Here is a 21891-nt window from a genome sequence, read left to right on the forward strand (position 1 = left end):
ACAAATCTATGCAGGGCTAAATTTGCCCATGTGCAATACAAAATAAACATGGGGAAATAATAAAGGACAGTTACTTTACTATTTGTGTATGTCACAGATAGCTAAGTAAATGTATGATCGTAAATTTTTTATATATATGACAAATTATTAATAGCAAATGCATTTATTCTGTGGATAACATCAACTTAACGTGATTTTGAGATCCACTGGTGGAATACACAGGATTGGCACTGATATAAGTTAAATTGCCAGTGCATCTTTACACAATCAGCACTTTTAAGACAGTAAAGTATAAATAATAAACAGAAATGCACTTGCGGAAATAAATCAAATCACACAAATGTTTTTTATTTTTCTGCATTGACAATAAAGTGGTTGAGGAGAACAGTTTCCTAGGTGAAGTAATTCACTATTTTTTGCAGAAACAGCCTACATGGGGATAAATCAGTGTATGCAGTAATGTTAATAAAGATGTCAACTAACTTTATCTTTAAGAAATGAATACATTCAGAAATTTGATTTTGAAAATTGAATAATGTTTGTATTTTTTAAAAGAACTTGTCAGATGCCAGTACTAGCTATATATATATATATTCTGCTTCAACAACATACTCGGTTTATATTCTGGAACTGGATTTTTGTTGACAATTTTTATTTTACATTTCAGTGCACTGACATGGCCAAGACAAAGCTGGAGAAAGTATGGGAGGCAGTCCTATCCACCATGTCCTCAGATCAGCTTTGCAAACTTGGAAACCTTTGTTAACTATTACCATAACCATTTCTTGGCTTATAGTTATCTCCCTTGGATAAACTTTCATTAATCATGATTATCTCCCTTTGATAATTTTTGATTATTCGAAGTGTCTCAGAGAAGATGGTTGTTTCAAAAATTTAATCTTGTCTGAATGTTTCAGATGATATGCCTAGATGTAATAACCCAATTTTAAACAATTTCAATTTGCCTTTCATCATGGATCAAAATTTAACTACACATACATAAATTAAAGTTTAACAAATATAGCCTCCTCATATCATAACAGATGAATATTCTAAGTTGTCTTAGACCATAATATTGTAATGCACATATGTTTGGTAGCACAATTTTATTCACATTTTGTAAAATACAGCTTTGAAAAAATGTTGTCAGAAGACCAGAAGAGATTTTTTTGTAAAATATTGCTCAGTTTAAAATATTCAAATGTGATCAACCTGTCAATCAATAAAATATAACTTGACACTTATAAAGTTGGTGACTTTTTGAAATTCCTAATAGGGAGAAATCAAATAAAGGTTTTTCTCTTTTTAGTAATGGTGGCCATATTTGATTGCCAATGGGCATCATGTGTAAAAATTGAAAGGTCTTTATTCCAGGATGCTATCTATCAGGGTTACTACAATCGTATTCAGCAGCTTTTGGAGAAATCATTTAAGATTTTTTATGTTTATAGTAAGTGTATCCATATCTGATGGCAGATCAGCATCAGTTGTACAAAACTGAAAGGTCTTCATGTCAGGATGTGTAGTTAAATATTACAAAATTCTTTAACTTTTAATAAGCACTATATTGCCAGTAATTCACTGATGTGCCATTACACCTTCATACACATCTGCTCTTAGTAGTTTTCAAGTTGTTCCAATTGCACTGGCAGGAAAGGGCCTCCTGTGTAGACTAGGATGTAAAAAGCATGTATGCATCTATTATCTTTAGGAGCAAAACACAAATAGCATCAACATCAATCTCATAACTCAAAAAATCATTGGGGCACTACAGACGAAGAGATCATTGGGGCACCACAGATAAATAGATCATTGGGGCACCAGAGATGATGAGATGATTGGGGCACCACAGACAAGATCATTGGGGCACCACAGATGACTTCACAACCAATTATCTCCATCTTTTCCTGTTTTCCACTGCTCTTTGTGAATCTCCAAACAACATATCTGTTGATTTTTTAATGTTGTCTTCCCACCTCTTTTTCCGTCTGCATCTTTTTCTGTACCCTCTCACTGTATCTTGCAAGATTGTTTTAGCCAGTCCAGATCATCTTGAGACATGACTGTGCCATTTCAGTTTGATTTTTCTCACAGTGCTCAAGAAGTCTTTGTAGGGTCCGATGGCTCATTGGAATTGTGTTGTGGACCTCTTTGTTGGTTAAAAGGTCAAGGTATGAGATGCCCAAAATCTTGTGGTAACATCTCATTTTGAAGGTTCAAATCTTACTGTAGAGCTGATGTGAGCATCCATGTTTCACAAGCATACAGAAAAATGGATATGACAATAGAGCACATCATCTCTATTTTGGAACCAAGAGCAATGTTGGTGTCCTTCCATATTGGTCTCAGCTTTGTTTCTGCTGCTGTTGTCTGGGCAGTCCTGCAAAGTAGTTCTGGTTAGGAGCCCTCATCTGTGATAACTGATCCCAAGTACTTGAAGTAGCTGCTAGTACCATTTTTATAAGTCTTTATTATGACTCAGCCTGGGTCTGAACCCACGACCTAATGCATCTGAGGTGGCTGCTCTAACCACTTAGGCCACTGGAATGGTCCTGTGGGTTCAAACCCCAGCTGAGTCATAGAAAACTTATAACAATGGTAATAGCAGCTGCCTTGCTTGGCAATCAGTATTAAGAGGTTAGTGTTAGAACTGCTTGGCCTGGTGTCAGGATAATGTGACTGGGTGGGACATCATGCTACATGTATGCGGCATGATGCCCCAGTGTTAGATATGACTATAAACTGCCACACTACAAAAAAATGGTTAAAGCTACATTAAAAATCCAAATCACACACATGCACAATAAATGAACACTGAACAAAAATTTTCAGCAAAGTTGGTGAAGCACAAATATAGGTCACTGAGATCTCATTCTGCACTAATGATATAAAATTGTCAAGATGCATCCTCTTACCAAGTTTCTAGGAAGGAAAGTATACATATAGCATGGCAAAAACTTGTGTGGTCGTCAGTTATATGCAAACATTCAACCAAAGTCAATAAAAGACGAAATACAGGTCACCAAGAGTTGTAATGCTGTCGTATTAACAGGTACATTTAATTAATTTCATGATTCTGTCATGAAAAATGACAGAGAAATAAATATCAAACACAAAATTTAACCCAAGCTTGTGAAACCTAAAAGAATGGGCTATTATGACAAACTATTGAAATCAGGGAGAAGTGCTCATCAAAATGCATCTCTTCACCAAGTTTCATAATTGTAGGTATAATAGTATTTTTAAAAAATAAACACATATGGTCATGAAGTCAATGAAGAAACTTAGCATGAGCGTCAAAATTATAAAATGTAGGTCATAAAAAAAGGAACTTGAAAGTGACACCATACACTAGGCCCTGAGTGGCTGAATTGTCTAAAGTGCTTGCTTGTACCAATCACTGCCATTTCACCTGTCTGTAGGTTTGAATCTCGGGCTCAGCCAATGTTGGTATGTGAAAAAGCTTGCCAGTATCTTCCTGTAGGTCAGTGGTTCTTCCCTGGGTTTTCCCAGGTTCTTCATCTGCCACTTAATATGACCACCATGTATAGCTTATCGTGTGAAGTAAAATGGTCTTAAACCCACAACAACAATAACATCAGTACCTTACACACCCTCTAAAAATGGTATTTTTCGAGTTCTCTCCTAATACTTTTAACACATCAACCCCTTGTGACGACTTTACAGGGCAGGAGGTAGTAGCCCACTGCTGAGCTCTGTAGCGTCATGGTCATGTATGATACCCTAAAGTGGGTGGTATTATAGAAAGGTAGGTAGATGTAGCTCTACAATGATACCAAATAATCTGGAATATCTAGTTGCACTACAAAATACAGATAGAAAAATCTCATTTTTTGGACCCAACTTTTTTTAAACGCAAAATTCGCCCGTGGTCGAAAACCCATTTTGTGTCTGGATTTTAGACTTTTTGGTCTCAGATCTAAGGCAAACCGGTATGAACTGCAAACAGACAGATGAGCCTTTGCAAAAAGTTGGATAAGATGGGCATTTGGAATAAAGAGTGGTCTCCATACAAAAAAAAGAAAAAAAAAAGAAAAAGCAGTCCAACCTTTACCCTTATGCTTATGCTTGAGTCAAATAGCCAATGAAAAATGATGTTTCTAATACAACTAGGCAGTATGTTATTGAAAGATGACCGGGGATTTGGTGTTTTCGAGTCTATTCAGAAATAGCTTTCAAAATGTGTTTCCTACTTGATTTTCAGGCAAAACTGGCAAAAAGCTCCAGGGGTTAATGTGTTAAATGACTTCAAAACTACATGAAAATAAACCTGCTTCCAAACTCAGCAGCCACTGGCACGCCATCTTGAGGTGGGGGGAACCAAATATGTTCCAAATGGACAGGATGTACTTTCAATCCGACTTACAAGGTGTATGATTTCAATATCATCATCACAGCAAAGAATTGCAATACTGTATATACTCGCTTATATGATGAGTCCAACTGCAACCTGCACAGATCCAGATCACAAACTGCACTGGCAATCTGGGTCTGTACAACTTTTTAGTAATAATCATCAGAATAAACAAAAAGGAGTTAGACCCTGAACTGCAGGTGCATTATGCTAGGGCAGATCAGGGTCTTTATTGTTTGCAGTTGGACTTAAAAGCAAGCACAGGTGATATTTACTCTGGTGAGAGTGCATAATTAAACATGCTCAGACTACTGATATGGTATGATAGGAGGATGAAACATAAACTGTTAAAAATAAACAATCCTCTGTCATCATTCTATCCTTTTGAATGATGTAAACAAGTGAAGTTAACAAGGCTGTTTACATCAAGTAAACAGACTGTCTCCTTGAACCTACTACAATTTTAATTAACTACTACACACACTCCTTAAATTCAAAACAATTTTAGTCTCTCATATATATTCTTGAATGCATGTTTTAAATAAGACCCTATGTTTCATTTTGTTCTGGTAAATATTTTGTTAACTAAAACATTGTTTGTATTCTTACCTATATTACAGATTGATTTTAATCTACCTACCTTAAAACTGCATACCATACTCTGCTTAATAACATGCCCCCCCCCCCATTTAAATACATGTATAAAAAAGTGTCCATCTTTAACCTAACTATATCCAAGGAAGAAATTCAATCAAGAAAGCAAAATTTACATCATTTAGCTGTCCAATTTACACACATGGTATTCAAGGAGAGATAAGTTCCAAACATAACACCTCATAGGCACCATGCCAAGTTGGCCTTTTACAATTCTACTCAATACAAACATGTATACTGTGGTGGGAAAATGGTGACAGTAAATGCTATTATTTAGTTCCCTGAGCCTGAGTTATGTTTCTATTTTTGTCTTGAGTGAACCAGATTAACATCTAAGAATTGTAAAATATGCACTCAGAGAGAACAATATACTTTAGATGTTAATGTTTTGGCCAAATACAATAATAAAGACATTTTAAACTAAATTTTTAGGGTATCTGATCAATGTTTCATCAACATGTAAAAAAAATAGATGAAAAGAAAAGCTGAACACTTCATTTTAGTCATTCTAGGAATTAAGCATACACTATAATGGATTAATGCTATGATACAAGCACTATTTATTTTGCAAACATGGACTTGCATATATTTCAGTTTATTTATGTATATGATACAATTGTAACACACACTGTATCAAAGACAATTATTGTGGCACTTATTGTCACACAAAATGACTGTATTACCCAGTTCTACTGTCTTAGTGTATCAAGATTATTAAACTGATGAAGTTTTTATACTTCAAATATAACCATATATCTCTGCATGTTCCACTTAACCCAGAGTCTCACCTGCATCCATATGCTTGTCAGGATAACTACTGTGTCTGACTTTTAGAAACTTTAATGAAAAACTAACATTGCTAATGACACCACTGCCAGAAAGTGACTATAATATCTTGCCATGCTTACACAGGTACCATACACACTCACTTTTTAAGTAGATTCCAACAGCAAACTGCACAGACCCAGATCTGCTGTTTCATAATGCAATGGCAAATCTAGGTCTTTGCAGTTTCTTAGGAGTAATCAGTAGAACAAACAGAATAGACCCAGATCTGCAGGTACATTATGCTATGGTGGATCAGGATCTTTGTTGTTTGCGATTTGGCTGGATGTATAAATGAGTGCATTTGGTAGACATATCTGGTCCCTTTTCCAAATTTTATCCTGTTGTAGTTTGCCTAGACTTAAAAACAAATACATCTGGTAAGAAAAAAGTTGAAACTGAAGATGTATCATCAAAGCAATTTAATAGAGACTCAAGACAGTATGAACTTGGCATGATTGCATGTCATCCAAAAACATGTCAATAAGTTGGCAGTATAATGGAAATCTTCACCCTACAACCATTCTCATAATATATAAACAAGAATGATACTATTTATTATATGGAAAGTCTGGTATTAAATCTGTTGGAGATAAATGAATATACTGCAATATATACTCGCTTATAAGACGAGTCCAATTGCAAAGTGCACATACCCAGATTTGCTGGTGCATAATGCACTGTACAGTTTGTTAGGAATAATCAGAAGAACAAACAACATAGATCCCAGTCTGCTGGTACATTATACTATGGCAGATCTGGATTGTTGCTGTTTGCAGTTTGACAAGACTTATAAGCAAGTACATATGGTATAAGTCTGCAGCCTTTTAAGAATTGTGAAGCACTCTTTTACTAATATGCTTACATATTATGTATCATATACCTACATACATGTAGCTTTAATAAAAATACTAATAATAATAGTTACAATTGGAAAATATCTAAACTTGACATCCAAAAATTGTCTTCCTTCATAGGAAGCCACCTTTTATAAAGTCAAATGTTCACTGCATAAGGGTCGTCTTATAACAGGGGAACCAGTGTAGAAAGAAATCATGGCATGAACCAAATTTAAAACTAAAAAAAGTGTTTAAAGTTATACAGTAATTAGGAAAATAATTTACCTGGAACAATTTCAGTGAAATTAAGTACATTAACAAAAACACTTTACATCATTTTTGACACTGAATTTTATTAAAGAACAAAATTTCTATGAGATAGTAAAGGTGCAATATAACCATGTTTGTTTTGTAAAGATTAAATTCTTTAAAAACTGTCAGTTGCTGACATAGATGGGGTACAAGAGATTTATTTGAAAGCCCCAGTCAATTTAAAACTGCACACTTTTGTTAGTGACACAAAATGAAAATTGGCAATGGTAAGCAACCCCCTCTTCCTTCTCATACTCAAACCCTTAAAATATTCAGAATCTGATCTCAACATTGTATTTTCCTTCAGTTATTGTGTAACAGGTAATTTACCAACAACTGATACAGTTGTAAATGTTAATTTAAAAAAAGCTAAGTGCAAGTTTTACTCACAATTAATATAAACTACAAAAGAACATTTTCTGTTAGAACCAATTAACATTCTCAGTTTGAAGGACATGAAAAGCAAAAAACCCACAATTATAAATACATTTTCCCATCCAAAACCACTCATAACAGAACCAACACTGATAATGAACTGAATATTTGTGTTTAGAGTTCACCCAATCTAATGTGCCAGCAGATGAGGGTATTTGCTGTTTGTTTTTTGTGTGCAGCATGGATTCTGATCCACTGGTACATTATCTGAGTGACCTAGATCTATCATGCAGATAAGTGCATGTAAAAGCAAAGACAAATACTCTACGTACATCATAATAATAATAATAATAATAATGATAATAATAATAATAATAATAATAAGTGTCTTATAATTATACAGTAGTCCCTCTGTATAAGGCTGATCATGGAAGTCATAAAACTATTGTGTTATAACTGAGGTCACCTTATTCTGTGGTCCACTATGCACAAAGCCTTTTTTCACGCACTTTGATAGGAACCATGACCATATCTGTGTTATATCAGGGACCATGTTATACAAGCTGCCTTATCCTGGGGTATATTGTGACAAAGCCTTTTTTCACGCACTTTGATAGGAACCATGACCATATCTGTGTTATATCAGGGACCATGTTATTCTGAGAGACCTTATATGGTGGTATATTATACACAAAGCATTTTTCACAATGACTATATACTGGGGTACATTATGCAGAAAGCCTTTTTCAACTGCTCAGATGGCAACCACAACCCAAAAAGTGTTATCAATTTCTATGTTACTGTAGTATCATCAATTTTTGTGGGGGAACCAATTATCGTGCTTTTTGTTCTTGCCTCGAACCATGAATTTAAATCCCCCAACGGAAAAGGAGCCATGTAGGCTGATGACACCCCCATTTTCTTACAGTGTTTAATTTCTAGAGATTAACACAGTTACCAGTATTTGATAAATCAAGGTCAATACTGTAATCTGGTAATTAAATACTAGCTTTTACATGTGTTTATTTTTTATTTTAACCTCTTGAAACAAGAATTATAAATCATTTTATATTGTTTCAATGCACATGTTTGATAAGGTATCTGATAGCTGTAATTTTACACTCGCTGCTTAAATTGCAATGTGAGGTAGGTAAGGATAGAGAGAAAATACAGAAAAAGCATAAGGTATTCAAACAATAGAAATACTTAAAATGAAGAAATTTTTTACAAAATAACAGTATACGAAAGTTAAATTTAATACTTATTCAAATCGATCCTTCATTTGAGTACAACTGTTGTTGAACCTTTAAATACTTCTAAAAGCACATTTCATTTTATCCATGCACTGTTAATCCAAAAGAAGAACAAGCCTGTAAAATACTACAACTATTTCTTGAAACACTATTATTAATGAAACACTATGTATATACACTAATTACAGCAGAGTATTGAAGCTCACACTTCACAGATTTTTGGACAAAGCCACTGTATCAACATCATGTCAATCAAGACTCATGGTACTCAGATGCTTCTCAGGTAAATAGTCCCCAAATTGCTGAATTCTCAAAACCACTGATAATTAGGTCCGATTTTCACTCTGTGACCCAAGAGCTGCAATTATCCATTCAGTGTGAACTGGCTTGATTAACGAGGTTGCAAGGTTTACTAATACCATACACTGATCATCACCAGTAACATCTTTTTCCATAATGGCGTCCATGACCGGTTTAGCTAACCACTCATGGAAGTGTGACTTTAATTCTTCTTTGTACTCTTTATTTACTGTCAAGTCTAGTGGTTAAAGTCGGTCTGTACAAGAGGCAGGCACAAACATTAGATGCCTGCTAAGCAAGTGCCTGCATTGTGTTCGCAGCTTCTGATGGGTTAGGAAGTCCAGGAACCAAGGGGGGGTCTAAGTTAAATTTGACCACTATTAAGCCACTGTGTTAATGCCATGATCGTCAGAAAATACTGATGGCGCAAACTTGATGGACAGTGGTTTAAGTAAGAGATCATTCACATGTACTTTAATAGCCGATTGACCTAGTGTTGTTGGCTGCATCAGCTTCCTTTGATGTTTAGCTCAAACAAAAACATGGCAAAAGTGATTAATCTTGACTGGTGTTTTATTTGTGCTCATAGAGATGGAAGTATTGTTTTAGTGTTGTTGGCTGTGTCGGCTTTGATTGATGTTATTCACTTGGTCAAAAACACTGTGCAAGTATTGAACTTGCCAGGTCTTTGATAGTATTGTTTTAAACATTAAAGTGACCGCTGTTTGCATCGGCATAGTTTTATTCTTTCATATTCTTTATTTTGGGTATTTGTAGAGGTTAAACCATGAAATTAAATACCTACTAATATACAAACTTTGACAGGCAGAACCACAAATTTAGGTACTCATGAAAATTAACTTTTTTTTACAAAACCATGAGAATTGAGCCCAACGAAAATAAATGATACTACACTATACAGTAATACCTCGAACATTCGTGAGGTTAGGTTCCAGAACCAGTCGCGGATCAGGAGGAATCGCGAATGTTTGGTACGAGTCACTAAATATGATAATAAATGCTTATTTCTAGAGTTTAAACCCTAAATATGACCCAAATCATGCTCCCAAAGCACTTTAATTTCATTTAAAAGTTAGCTTAATACATTACCCTTAAAAAGAGAAATAAATGGTTGACGTAAAAATAGAGTACAGTATCGCCTAATGGGTATTTGTCACACTAGCGCATTTACAGTACGGTACATGTATACTAATATTACCCCTATACTAATTCATTGGCTGCCATTTTCTTTTGCACTCACAGTAAGGTAAAACCAAGTAACAAATGGGACTGTAAACTTAATGACTGACGTTTTCTTTGTCATTGTCAGGAAGGTAAACTAGGTAAACTTCATATGTCACAGAAGTCATATAACGAAGGTACAATTCAATAAAATAAAGAAAACATGTACTTAGAGGGTACCAATGAAAATTTCGCAAATCCGTTAATTCGCGAATCCAGAAACGCGAATGCATGAGGTATTACTGTACTGAAATGCCTTATCCTGGAGTACATTATACACAAAGCCTTTCTAAGTGATTTAGATGGAACCATGACCATATCAGTGTTAGGTCAGGGGCTGCATTATACTGAGGTACCTTATAGTGAAAAACCACTTTATATAACATAATGGATGAAATCAGTTAATTTTATAAAGTTAACATACCTGAAACTGCAATTACATCAGTTTCTTGCATTTACATATAAACTAATGACTTTCTTTTTATAATCAGAAAACATATTTAACAATCACAAACTTTTTTTTCTCACACAGATCTAAATAAAATCCTATCTTCTACTTTATCTCAATTATAAATAAATATTATCTGCCACAGTAAACTGATATACTGCTTTTGATCCAAAATACTTGGTAAATAAGCAAAACTGTACAAACCTTTTTTTAGTATTTACATGGTATGCAATTCCTGCGTGGAAGAGCAACAGACCAAAAACAAAACAAATTAGGGTTTGGGCATTTATTGGATAATATTGTCACAATACTTTCTCAAATGTAAAAAGAAAATATTTTTATTTCATATAAATCTCACAGATAATATAAAAAAAGATCTAAAACAGTTATGCATAACAGTCAAATGAACATAATTTCCAACATGGAATGCAAATTGCAACTTTGATTCACTTTTTCAATTTGTAAAATATTCACCTGAGCTTTTGCCATAGAGAACAGACCATGCCCCATTGAACTGATTCACTTTTTCAAATGAAATATTCCTCCTGAGCTTTTGCCATAGAGAACAGACCATGCCCCAATTGACTGATTCACTTTTTCAAATGAAATATTCCTCCTGAGCTTTTGCCATAGAGAACAGACCATGCCCCAATTGACTGATTTACTTTTTCAAATGAAATATTCCTCCTGAGCTTTTGCCATAGAGAACAGACCATGCCCCATTGAACTGATTCACTTTTTCAAATGAAATACTCCTCCTGAGCAATTGCCATAGAGAACAGACCATGCCCCAATTGACTGATTCACTTTTTCAATTTATAAAATATTCCCCCTGAGCAACTGCCACAGAGAACCAGACCATGCCCCCTTTGATGGATTCACTTTTTCAATTTGTAAAATCACATGAGCAACTGCCATAAAGGATCAAATCATGCCATTTGCATCCAGCAACAACAACATAGCTAGTCAAGTTAAAAACACTGCATGTTTCTAGTAAAGTAACTACTAAAAGACTTAATACAGATACATTCATATACATCAACATGTGTACAAACCAAATACATACAAATCTACATCAATATATATCTATTATTAAATATTTACATGTGATCTCTGATCATGAATAAGACTCCAGGATTCAGACTCAAAATTAAAATGAGAAAAACTTGAAAAGTTAATCAAGAATTTCCAAAAATGGTTTTACAGTGAAAACCTCCCTAAACCAGACACTGTTGAGACCAACATTTTCCTTATGTACAGCGGTTTAAATAGAAAAGCTTTATTGAGACCAGTCTGTAAACAGTGGTTAGGTTACATAGTGGCTGGTGTAAGTTTCACTGTTTATATTTTAGAAAATCTCCCAAAAACATGGAATAAAATCTCCCTCAACTCTGTTCCAGAAGTATTACATGTATACATGTTGGTGAGTATGCTCTACATCTCAGCAGAAGTCACCGCAATATCACAGTCACACAGATATCACAATCTTTTCAGGTCTTTTTCCTCTTCATGGCAACATTTACTAGCTCTACTGCCATATTCTTGATGCCCAACATGACACTTAGAGCTGCTACCCTCTGGATCCCCTGAAAAATTGGAATAAAATCTTACAAAAGGTGTTCCTCTATAGTAAAACCTGCTTACTACAGATAGTCAAGGAAGATGAGTATGTCCATCACGGGCAGGTGTCCTTTATACATGTACCAACATCAAAATCTGCATACCTTTACATAAAGTACCTTGTGTTAATTCACTAGCATATTCAACCTCTATTTAGTGGACACTTGCCCATAAATGACAACATATCCATTTTTTGTAATTACTGATCTGCTTCATCTTATCCCCAAATCCCTGAACACTGGTTCTGTGGTAAAAATGTGAAATCCGTTGAATACATTATTTAAGTTATGCTTTGCTTATTCACTGTGTGATACAAATCATGATACCACAATATGTCATGTAGTAATTAGGCAATACAATACCATGATGCAGACTAATAACTTGCCATTGTTTCTTTGCATGTAATGACTTAGTGTTGTAAGCATGTGGCAAGATTATTAGTATTACCTGAATTATCATGACCGTTTTGGCGATTTTGTATATGGTTTTGTAACTAAGTGTACAGTTCTTTTGTAATTATTTGACCCCTTAAACTCAAACTTATTTCTAGAATGGGAGCCTTAAATACAGCTGAAGGGTTACATTTAGGATTGTTTCTACCATTCTAGTCTTAGCAAAGCATTGTGGGATTGGAAGTTTCTTTGTAGTTACATTAAATCTACAAAACTATTTTTCCGATCTTAAAGCCCCAATGCTGCCATTTATCATAAATTTCAACAAAATTCCAATTAAACTAAAGTTTTCAAGAAAAGAAATGATTTGTTAAAAAAAGACATCCAGCATAAACCATTCTTTGAAATAATCAAGATGTTAGATTTAAATGACGTTTAAATTGTTTTCTCAGACTTAAGATGTGCCACCCCTTAATTCAGTCAATGAAGTCACTTGTAATTCTAATCTTTTTTGTAGATTGCTCCAAAAGCAGTGATATGATACATTCAACAAATTCCATTAGTGACTAATTAAGAGTTTAACGTTTTTTCTGAGTTTATCATGGTATAAACTGTCAGTTGCCGACTCACACAGCAAATAAAGCCCGAAGGGCGTTATGTAATCTGTGTGAGTCGGCAACTGACAGTTTATACCATGATAAACTCAGAAAAAACAATGTTAAACTCTTATAATTGAAATTTCAATTATTCGTTATGCTATTTTGTTTGCATCATTAAAAAATTGAAATCTTAATTTAGCGTAGTAATACATGTTTGGGGTTTTCTGTTATGTAGCTATTCATAGCACTTAGGATTGTCCTGCTTGATTGTAATAAGGTCATCATAATACCAGCCCTTCAACCAATGAAAACCAAATTTATTCAATTATTTTTGTAAAATTTTTAGAATGATCTTTTCCTTTAATGTTTACTTCGTGCCTGCCTTCACTGGCAGTGTTTATCTTATGCTGTACACATGACTCTATTTATAGAAGTGGGTATTCTTATAAAAGCAGTTCTCCTTACAGTTCATACAGAAATAAATGCAATTCATTTTGATCATATGGTAACATTCTGACCAATGGAAATGTTACTTTCCTTTACCAGCTACTGGCATTGCAATTATTCTAATAACAGCAACATTCCCAAGTAGTGCACAAATTTATTCAATAGGGGATGAAGAGAGGGAGGTCTGCTTTTTTAATATGGATCTAAGAAGAAAAAGCATGCATTAGATAAAAAGACTTGGTTGAATATTAGTGATAAGCTGGGGCACTCAATTATACATTGAAGTGTGAACTTGGGATGCAGACAATCCAACATAGCGTGTTGTTAACTTCTTATCTTTACAATGGTGATCTCATCAGATCTTGTGTGCCAGCGTTCGACTGAAATTGGTTGACCCATAGATATTGCCAATCAACATTGAATTCATTTGTACACATGTAGAAAATAGCAGGGTATCTCAGGTCTAGGGTGAAATTACATGGCTTCTAATGTCATCAAACGTCAATATTATCTGGTTTTAATAAAACCCAACAATGTGTAGGACCAATGATTTGGCATACACTACTTTTTGCACCTAACGGAAGCGTTGGGGCTTTAATTTGTAATAAAAAAAATAGAAATGCGGAGCATATGATTGATTTGTCATTTTATTTGTCTAAAAAAAATGACTTTTTTTGTCAGAGACTGATGGTTTCTCTTGCTGAGTATTGGAACCTGTCTGATAACTATAATGGCATCCGTCCGTCTACGGGAGACGATGGCATAGCTCCAAAGTACGCTTTTGCTTATCCTTCTTTATAGCTCTCTTTTCAGCTCATTTTATTCTTCTCTTTTCTCTGATAACTAATGCCTAATAAAATGATGAGAATACAAGAGAGAACACTTCCAAAATCTAAACAGTTCCAAAAAATTCTAATTCTTTTAATGATGATTCATAAATCTTCAATTTTCATTCTTTTCTCAACAGTAATTCATGTATATCAGCATACATCACCTGACTGACTGTTGCTACTTACTTTCTGAGTTAAATATCATTTTCAAGTAAAATATTGAAAGAAATATGAGAAACTTTTGATCAAAAGCCACTTCATTCGTACTCACAAAAGCAACAGCTGCCTTCGTGTCATTGATGTCATGCATGGCCACCAGGTAGTCAGTCTTAACATCCCACTCCTGAAAAAAGATAAGGAAATGTACAACAAAATGAATACAATACTTCTTTTTGTAAGCCTGCTTTTTATTTAGCTAGCACAACTTTAAGTTCAATCTTTCAATATGACCTTAATCAAGGGTGTGGAGGGATTATGGATGGACACACATTAATGTCAAAAGTATTCCCCAAGTCAAGCTTCTGTCATGACAAGGGTGTGGATGGACTATGGATGGACACACATTAATGTCAAAAGTATTCCCCAAGTCAAGCTTCTGTCATGACAAGGGTGTGGATGGACTATGGATGGACACACACTAATGTCAAAAGTATTCCCAAGTCAAACTTCTGTCATGACAAGGGTATATAGGGATTATGGATGGACATACTAACATCAAAAGTATTCCCCAAGTCAAGCTTCTGCCATGACAAGGGTGTATAGGGATTATGGATGGACATACACTAATGTCAAAGGTATTCCCCAAGTCAAGCTTCTGCCATGACAAGGGTGTGGATGGACACACACTAATGTCAAAAGTATTCCCCAAAGTCAAGCTTCTGTCATGACAAGGGTGTATAGGGATTATGGATGGACACACACTAATGTCAAAAGTATTCCCCAAGTCAAGCTTCTGTCATGACAAGGGTGTGGAGGGATTATGGATGGACACACACTAATGTCAAAAGTATTCCCCAAGTCAAGCTTTTGCCATGACAAGGGTGTGGATGGACTATGGATGGACACACACTAATGTCAAAAGTATTCCCAAGTCAAGCTTCTGCCATGACAAGGGTGTGGAGGGATAATGGATAGACACACACTAATGTCAAAGTATTCCCCAAGTCAAGCTTCTGCCATGACAAGGGTGTATAGGGATTATGGATGGACACACACTAATGTCAAAAGTATTCCCAAGTCAAGCTTCTGTCATGACAAGGGTGTGGAGGGATTATGGATGGACACACTAACGTCAAACGTATTCCCCAAGTCAAGCTTCTGTCATGACAAAGGTGTGGATGGACTATGGATGGACACACACTAATGTCAAAAGTATTCCCAAGTCAAGCTTTTGCCATGACAAGGGTGTGGATGGACTATGGATGGACACACACTAATGTCAAAAGTATTCCCAAGTCAAGCTTCTGCCATGACAAGGGTGTGGATGGACTATGGATGGACACACACTAATGTCAAAAGTATTCCCCAAGTCAAGCTTCTGTCATGACAAGGGTGTGGATGGACTATGGATGGACACACACTAATGTCAAAAGTATTCCCAAGTCAAGCTTCTGTCATGACAAGGGTATATAGGGATTATGGATGGACACACTAACGTCAAAAGTATTCCCCAAGTCAAGCTTCTGCCATGACAAGGGTGTGGAGGGATGATGGATAGACACACACTAATGTCAAAAGTATTCTCCAAGTCAAGCTTCTGCCACGACAAGGGTGTGGATGGACTATGGATGGACACACACTAATGGCAAAAGTATTCCCCAAGTCAAGCTTCTGTCATGACAAGGGTGTGGATGGACTATGGATGGACACACTAACATCAAAAGTATTCCCCAAGTCAAGCTTCTGCCATGACAAGGGTGTGGAGGGATAATGGATAGACACACACTAATGTCAAAAGTATTTCCCAAGTCAAGCTTCTGCCATGACAAGGGTGTATAGGGATTATGGATGGACACACACTAATGTCAAAAGTATTCCCCAAGTCAAGCTTCTGCCATGACAAGGGTGTGGAGGGATAATGGATAGACACACACTAATGTCAAAAGTATTCTCCAAGTCAAGCTTCTGTCATGACAAGGGTGTGGATGGACTATGGATGGACACACACTAATGTCAAAAGTATTCCCCAAGTCAAGCTTCTGTCTTGACAAGGGTGTGGAGGGATTATGGATGGACACACACTAATGTCAAAAGTATTCCCCAAGTCAAGCTTCTGTCATGACAAGGGTGTGGATGGACTATGGATGGACACACACTAATGTCAAAAGTATTCCCAAGTCAAGCTTCTGTCATGACAAGGGTATATAGGGATTATGGATGGACACACTAACGCCGAAAGTATTCCCCCAAGTCAAGCTTCTGCCATGACAAGGGTGTGGAGAGATAATGGATAGACACACACTAATGTCAAAAGTATTCCCCAAGTCAAGCTTCTGCCATGTCAAGGGTGTGGATGGACTATGGATGGACACACACTAATGTCAAAAGTATTCCCCAAGTCAAGCTTCTGTCATGACAAGGGTGTGGATGGACTATGGATGGACACACTAATGTCAAAAGTATTCCCCAAGTCAAGCTTCTGTCATGACAAGGGTGTGGATGGACTATGGATGGACACACACTAATGTCAAAAGTATTCCCCAAGTCAAGCTTCTGCCATGAAAAGGGTGTATAGGGATTATGGATGGACACACACTAATGTCAAAAGTATTCCCCAAGTCAAGCTTCTGCCATGACAAGGGTGTGGAGGGATAATGGATAGACACACACTAATGTCAAAAGTATTCTCCAAGTCAAGCTTCTGTCATGACAAGGGTGTGGATGGACTATGGATGGACACACACTAATGTCAAAAGTATTCCCCAAGTCAAGCTTCTGTCTTGACAAGGGTGTGGAGGGATTATGGATGGACACACACTAATGTCAAAAGTATTCCCCAAGTCAAGCTTCTGTCATGACAAGGGTGTGGATGGACTATGGATGGACACACACTAATGTCAAAAGTATTCCCCAAGTCAAGCTTCTGTCATGACAAGGGTGTGGATGGACTATGGATGGACACACACTAATGTCAAAAGTATTCCCCAAGTCAAGCTTCTGTCATGACAAGGGTGTGGATGGACTATGGATGGACACACACTAATGTCAAAAGTATTCCCAAGTCAAGCTTCTGTCATGACAAGGGTATATAGGGATTATGGATAGACACACTAATGTCAAAAGTATTCCCCAAGTCAAGCTTCTGCCATGACAAGGGTGTGGATGGACTATGGATGGACACACACTAATGTCAAAGGTATTCCCCAAGTCAAACTTCTGCCATGGCAAGATTGACAATTTTTGTAGTACAATGTGAAAACTATCAAACAATTGTTGTAAATTTGAAAATTCTGGCAAAAGATGAAATACCAATATTATAGATGGACCGAAAAAACATACCGTACACTTGCTTATAAGGTAGGTCAAACTGCCAATTTCATAGACCCAGATTTACCATTGCATAACGCACCTGCAGATCTGGATCTATGCAGTGTTTTAGGAATAAAACAGTAAAAAAAAGAACATGGACCTGCCAGCGCATTAAGTGATAAAGCAGATAAGGGTCTATATTGTTTGTTGTTGGCTCTGATGCACGTATATGTACAATTTAATTTATCCAAAGTCTGAAAATTTCATTCCTGAAAATATACTCCAAATAAAGCTTACTGAAGCATTATAGCAAATACACTATCAGTCCATCACGGAAACAGACTTTAGTAAAACTGGTACAACACCCACTTGGGTACACAACACACCTGTTAATGATAACATGTTTGTATACATGTATCAAGTTGCAACCCTTAATCTCAAACAGCTCTAAATTTCTAGAGAGGAAAAGAAAGTGCAATGGAAAATACAAAATGCTGAGCCATGATCTTGATCTTGAATTCAGTATCCATAATGTGATGATACAACGCACATTTTAAGTTTCATCCCTTACTCTCAAACAGTTTTAAAGTTCTAGTGCAAATGGGAAAAAGCAATGGAAAATAAAAAAATGCTTAGCTGTGACCCTGACTTTGTATAACATGGTATACCTTCTAGTGATGATTTATAAGTATACCAAGTTTCATCCCTTAAGTTTAAATGGCTTTAAAGTCATAAAGTGAAAGTAAAGTGTGACTGTTGGGGACAAACATATAGATCAGAAACGTTCAAGAATTCAGGTCTTTGTCAACCAAAGATATTAAACCTGACATGGCATACTCTGTGATTATGGACAAGTAATTTTTAGCAATATAAGCAAGATTCTTACAATGGTCAGGTTTTCCACCTGCAGGAAAAGTTCTGTGAGGGCCCTTACAACAGGGGGTAGAATGGCTCCTGGATCACTCTCCTGTTTAGTCATACTGTTATACATCTGCCACAAATGCTTCAGCTGGCTGAGATTGATTGATAACTCCTTTTCTGGACCATTCCTGTGAATGAAAATTGCTTTTATAATGAACAATGAATTTGTGACCTAAGGATAACATGGAAAGCAAACACATGAAGGAGGGGGTGGGGAGAAGAAAAAATTACATACATTTGATTTTCACTGCAAATATAAAATGAAAACATGCAAAATAGAATGATACATATGTAAATAATAAATTCCAGAGTTGCTAAAAAATAAAACAAGCAAACTTTTCAAGATCAGAAATAAACAGTAATTCAGTGATGCCATAAAATAAAACAAACAAAATTAATCCTTTCATTGTTATATCTGCAAAATAAGAAATATTTGTGGAAGACTTTATCTAATTCTTTTTTCATGGATAATATACACAAAATAAAATCTGCTGCAACAAGGTTTTTTGAGATTGGATGCTACTGCAAACATTTTATTTCTATAAAAATTGTCTGCTTTTTCCCAAATCATGATTTTTTTGCTCAAAAATATTTCTGATTTTACAGCAATTCACAACCCACTACTTGTATTAAAGCATTTGTTTTAGTACTGAAATTTTGCATTTATTTTAGTTTGCTTCTGCAGAAAATTTTGACCATAATAAGCAATAATTGTTTCTCATTGAAGCTTACAATAATCTCCAGTATCCATTTGTAAACATTATCATGAAGACAATAAATTCACACAAGATCAAAATTTTCGCCTCTTTTAAAGTTTTTAATTTGTATCCTATGAAATTCATTAAAGCTGTTACCTAGAGATAATCAATGGTTGAGATTCAAATAGGCTATGCATACATATATTTTTCAGTATGGATGCCACAGCTGATGCCAATGTGGGTATAGTACAACAGTCTCATCTACTTTGTTATGGAGAGCTACAAATTCACTTTAAAGTGTCATCAGTAGCAATGACCTGAATTATATACTTCTATGTACTTAAAAATTTTAAAAAAAAATTCCAACAAAACCAGGGCTTCACTTTGTAATAATACCTGTGTTGTGTTTGTATAATCTTCAACAGAAGCTGTATTGTCTTGAAGCGCTGTGTACTGGTCTGTTTGGTGGCTACATACACCAGACTATTCCACAATTCAGTCAAAGGGAGGGACCTGATAAAAAAACATGCTGAAATATAGTTAAACATATAGTGTATTTTAAAACTATACAATGCATCACCATTTATCATCTCAGCAACCTACATTACAAGCATGCAAAATACTTAATATCATTGGCTTCAAGTCACAGTCAATCAAACCATTTCTTAAAGTATTTTGAAGAAATCGAAGCCCTTCAGATCAGAAAACCCCCTAAATAAACAGATATTACTTCAGTGTTTTTGGTGTGCTATGCTGTTTTGTAAAACAAAGCTTAGAGTAAATGACATGCAAAAAGTTGCCCCAAACTGGATGCTGTCATCTTGAAAACCAGATTTGAGTCTAGTTAAAATGTTTCATATAATTTTTCTATAATAAATAGTATTTTCTGGAAAAGATGAAGCACATAAAAACACTGTAGTACCAGCTATTTATCTTGTCAGTTATCTCAAACTAGTATTCAAGTAGCTTGGATTTAAAATAATGCAGAGTGGCCCAAAGTGATCCAAAAACCCAAGATGAAGGGATTGATCATTACCTTGTAAGGAGGAGTGCTGTATTTAAAGTGGTAAAAGACTGTATCAAATATTAATTTTTTGTTAAAACTGTGGATGTGTAGAAGACAAAGTGTCAAAGTCCAGCAAAGAAAAGGACAAAAAGTTATAATCAGTTACATACCTATATAGCCTTCTTTAATAAAATAAAAAATATCATTGATGAAAATGTTAATGTTAAGGAGCAAAGGTCACAGAATTAACTGGAGGATCCCCCTCCATTTTGAATTTCTGTCCAGCTACTTAAGTCCTCCTGCATCTTAATCTGCTACTTTCAGATAGCTCAATATCATTCTACTGAACCATACGACATACCATATAACATATCATATGACATTACCATACGACATACCATATGACATAATACCATGACATTACCATATGACATACCATATGACATCATATGACATTACCATATGACATACCATATGACATTACCATATGACATACCATATGACATTACCATATGACATACCATATGACATATCATGACATTACCATATGACATACCATATGACATATAATATGACATTACCATACGACATATCATATGACATACCATACAACATACCATATGACATACCATATGACATTACCATACGACATACCATATGACATACCATATGACATTACCATATGACATACCATATGACATTACCATATGACATTACCATATGACATACCATAAGCCCTTGACTTGCAAATACGAATATCATGAGGGAGACACTCAAAAGCTTTGGCTAAATTCTACAGAACTGCAGCTACATATTTGTTTTTGGCAAAAGCCTTCTTCAAGTAAACATAACAGTGTGCTCTGGTATCCATGACCTTTATGAAAAGCACCCAAATATCTGCTAAAAATGTTCTAATGCTTTTTGTCTCAGTTGATTTTTCAAACTGTTTAGATATGATGGGTAGAATGCTAACAGAGGACTGTTACTTTGGAAAATCAATACTACCTGAGCTTCCTTCAGATGATAAGCAAAAATATTTGACTGTTAATTAGATTTGTATCATGGCCAACAAGGATAGGTGCCCCAGCTTTTAACAGTTTAAAAGATACATGATCCCCCAGTAACTTTTTTCTGAATTTAAACTTATCATTTTATACACGTCTTCATGGTTTTACCAGCTTCAATTAAAAAATAGAATGTATGTTACTACAGTCGTTAATATCTTCGATACTCACAATGGTTAGAGGGTCAAAAGAAACATCCTTTCGAATGTCTAATGCCACATTT

General features: G+C 35.4%; 2 protein-coding genes across 7 annotated transcripts in view; one reads left to right on the forward strand and one right to left on the reverse strand.

Moving 5' to 3' along the window:
* The window catches only part of LOC149805901 (uncharacterized), a 132155-nt gene extending 130915 nt beyond the window's left edge, over positions 1-1240 (forward strand). For all 5 annotated transcript variants that reach the window (XM_089950659.1, XM_089950658.1, XM_089950660.1 and 2 more), the window contains one exon: positions 668-1240. Coding sequence is in view for 1 of the 5 variants with exons in the window: in XM_089950660.1 (XP_089806786.1) it covers positions 668-766 (99 nt within the window). In the remaining 4 variants the exon portion in view is untranslated. The remainder of the gene's footprint in view (positions 1-667) is intronic.
* A 5021-nt stretch (positions 1241-6261) lies between these two features.
* The window catches only part of LOC149805902 (zinc finger ZZ-type and EF-hand domain-containing protein 1-like), a 260238-nt gene continuing 244608 nt past the window's right edge, over positions 6262-21891 (reverse strand). For both annotated transcript variants that reach the window (XM_089950657.1, XM_089950656.1), the window contains exons 74-77: positions 19995-20111; positions 18866-19028; positions 14783-14854; positions 6262-12209 (exon numbers count right to left, since the gene is read on the reverse strand). In XM_089950657.1, coding sequence (XP_089806783.1) covers positions 12114-12209; positions 14783-14854; positions 18866-19028; positions 19995-20111 — 448 coding nt within the window. In that variant the 3' untranslated portion in view covers positions 6262-12113. The remainder of the gene's footprint in view (positions 12210-14782; positions 14855-18865; positions 19029-19994; positions 20112-21891) is intronic.

The sequence above is a fragment of the Sinohyriopsis cumingii genome, chromosome 2 (genome assembly GCF_028554795.1).
Source record: "Sinohyriopsis cumingii isolate HCF-2022 chromosome 2, ASM2855479v2, whole genome shotgun sequence".
In the NCBI taxonomy this organism is placed as follows: domain Eukaryota; kingdom Metazoa; phylum Mollusca; class Bivalvia; order Unionida; family Unionidae; genus Sinohyriopsis; species Sinohyriopsis cumingii.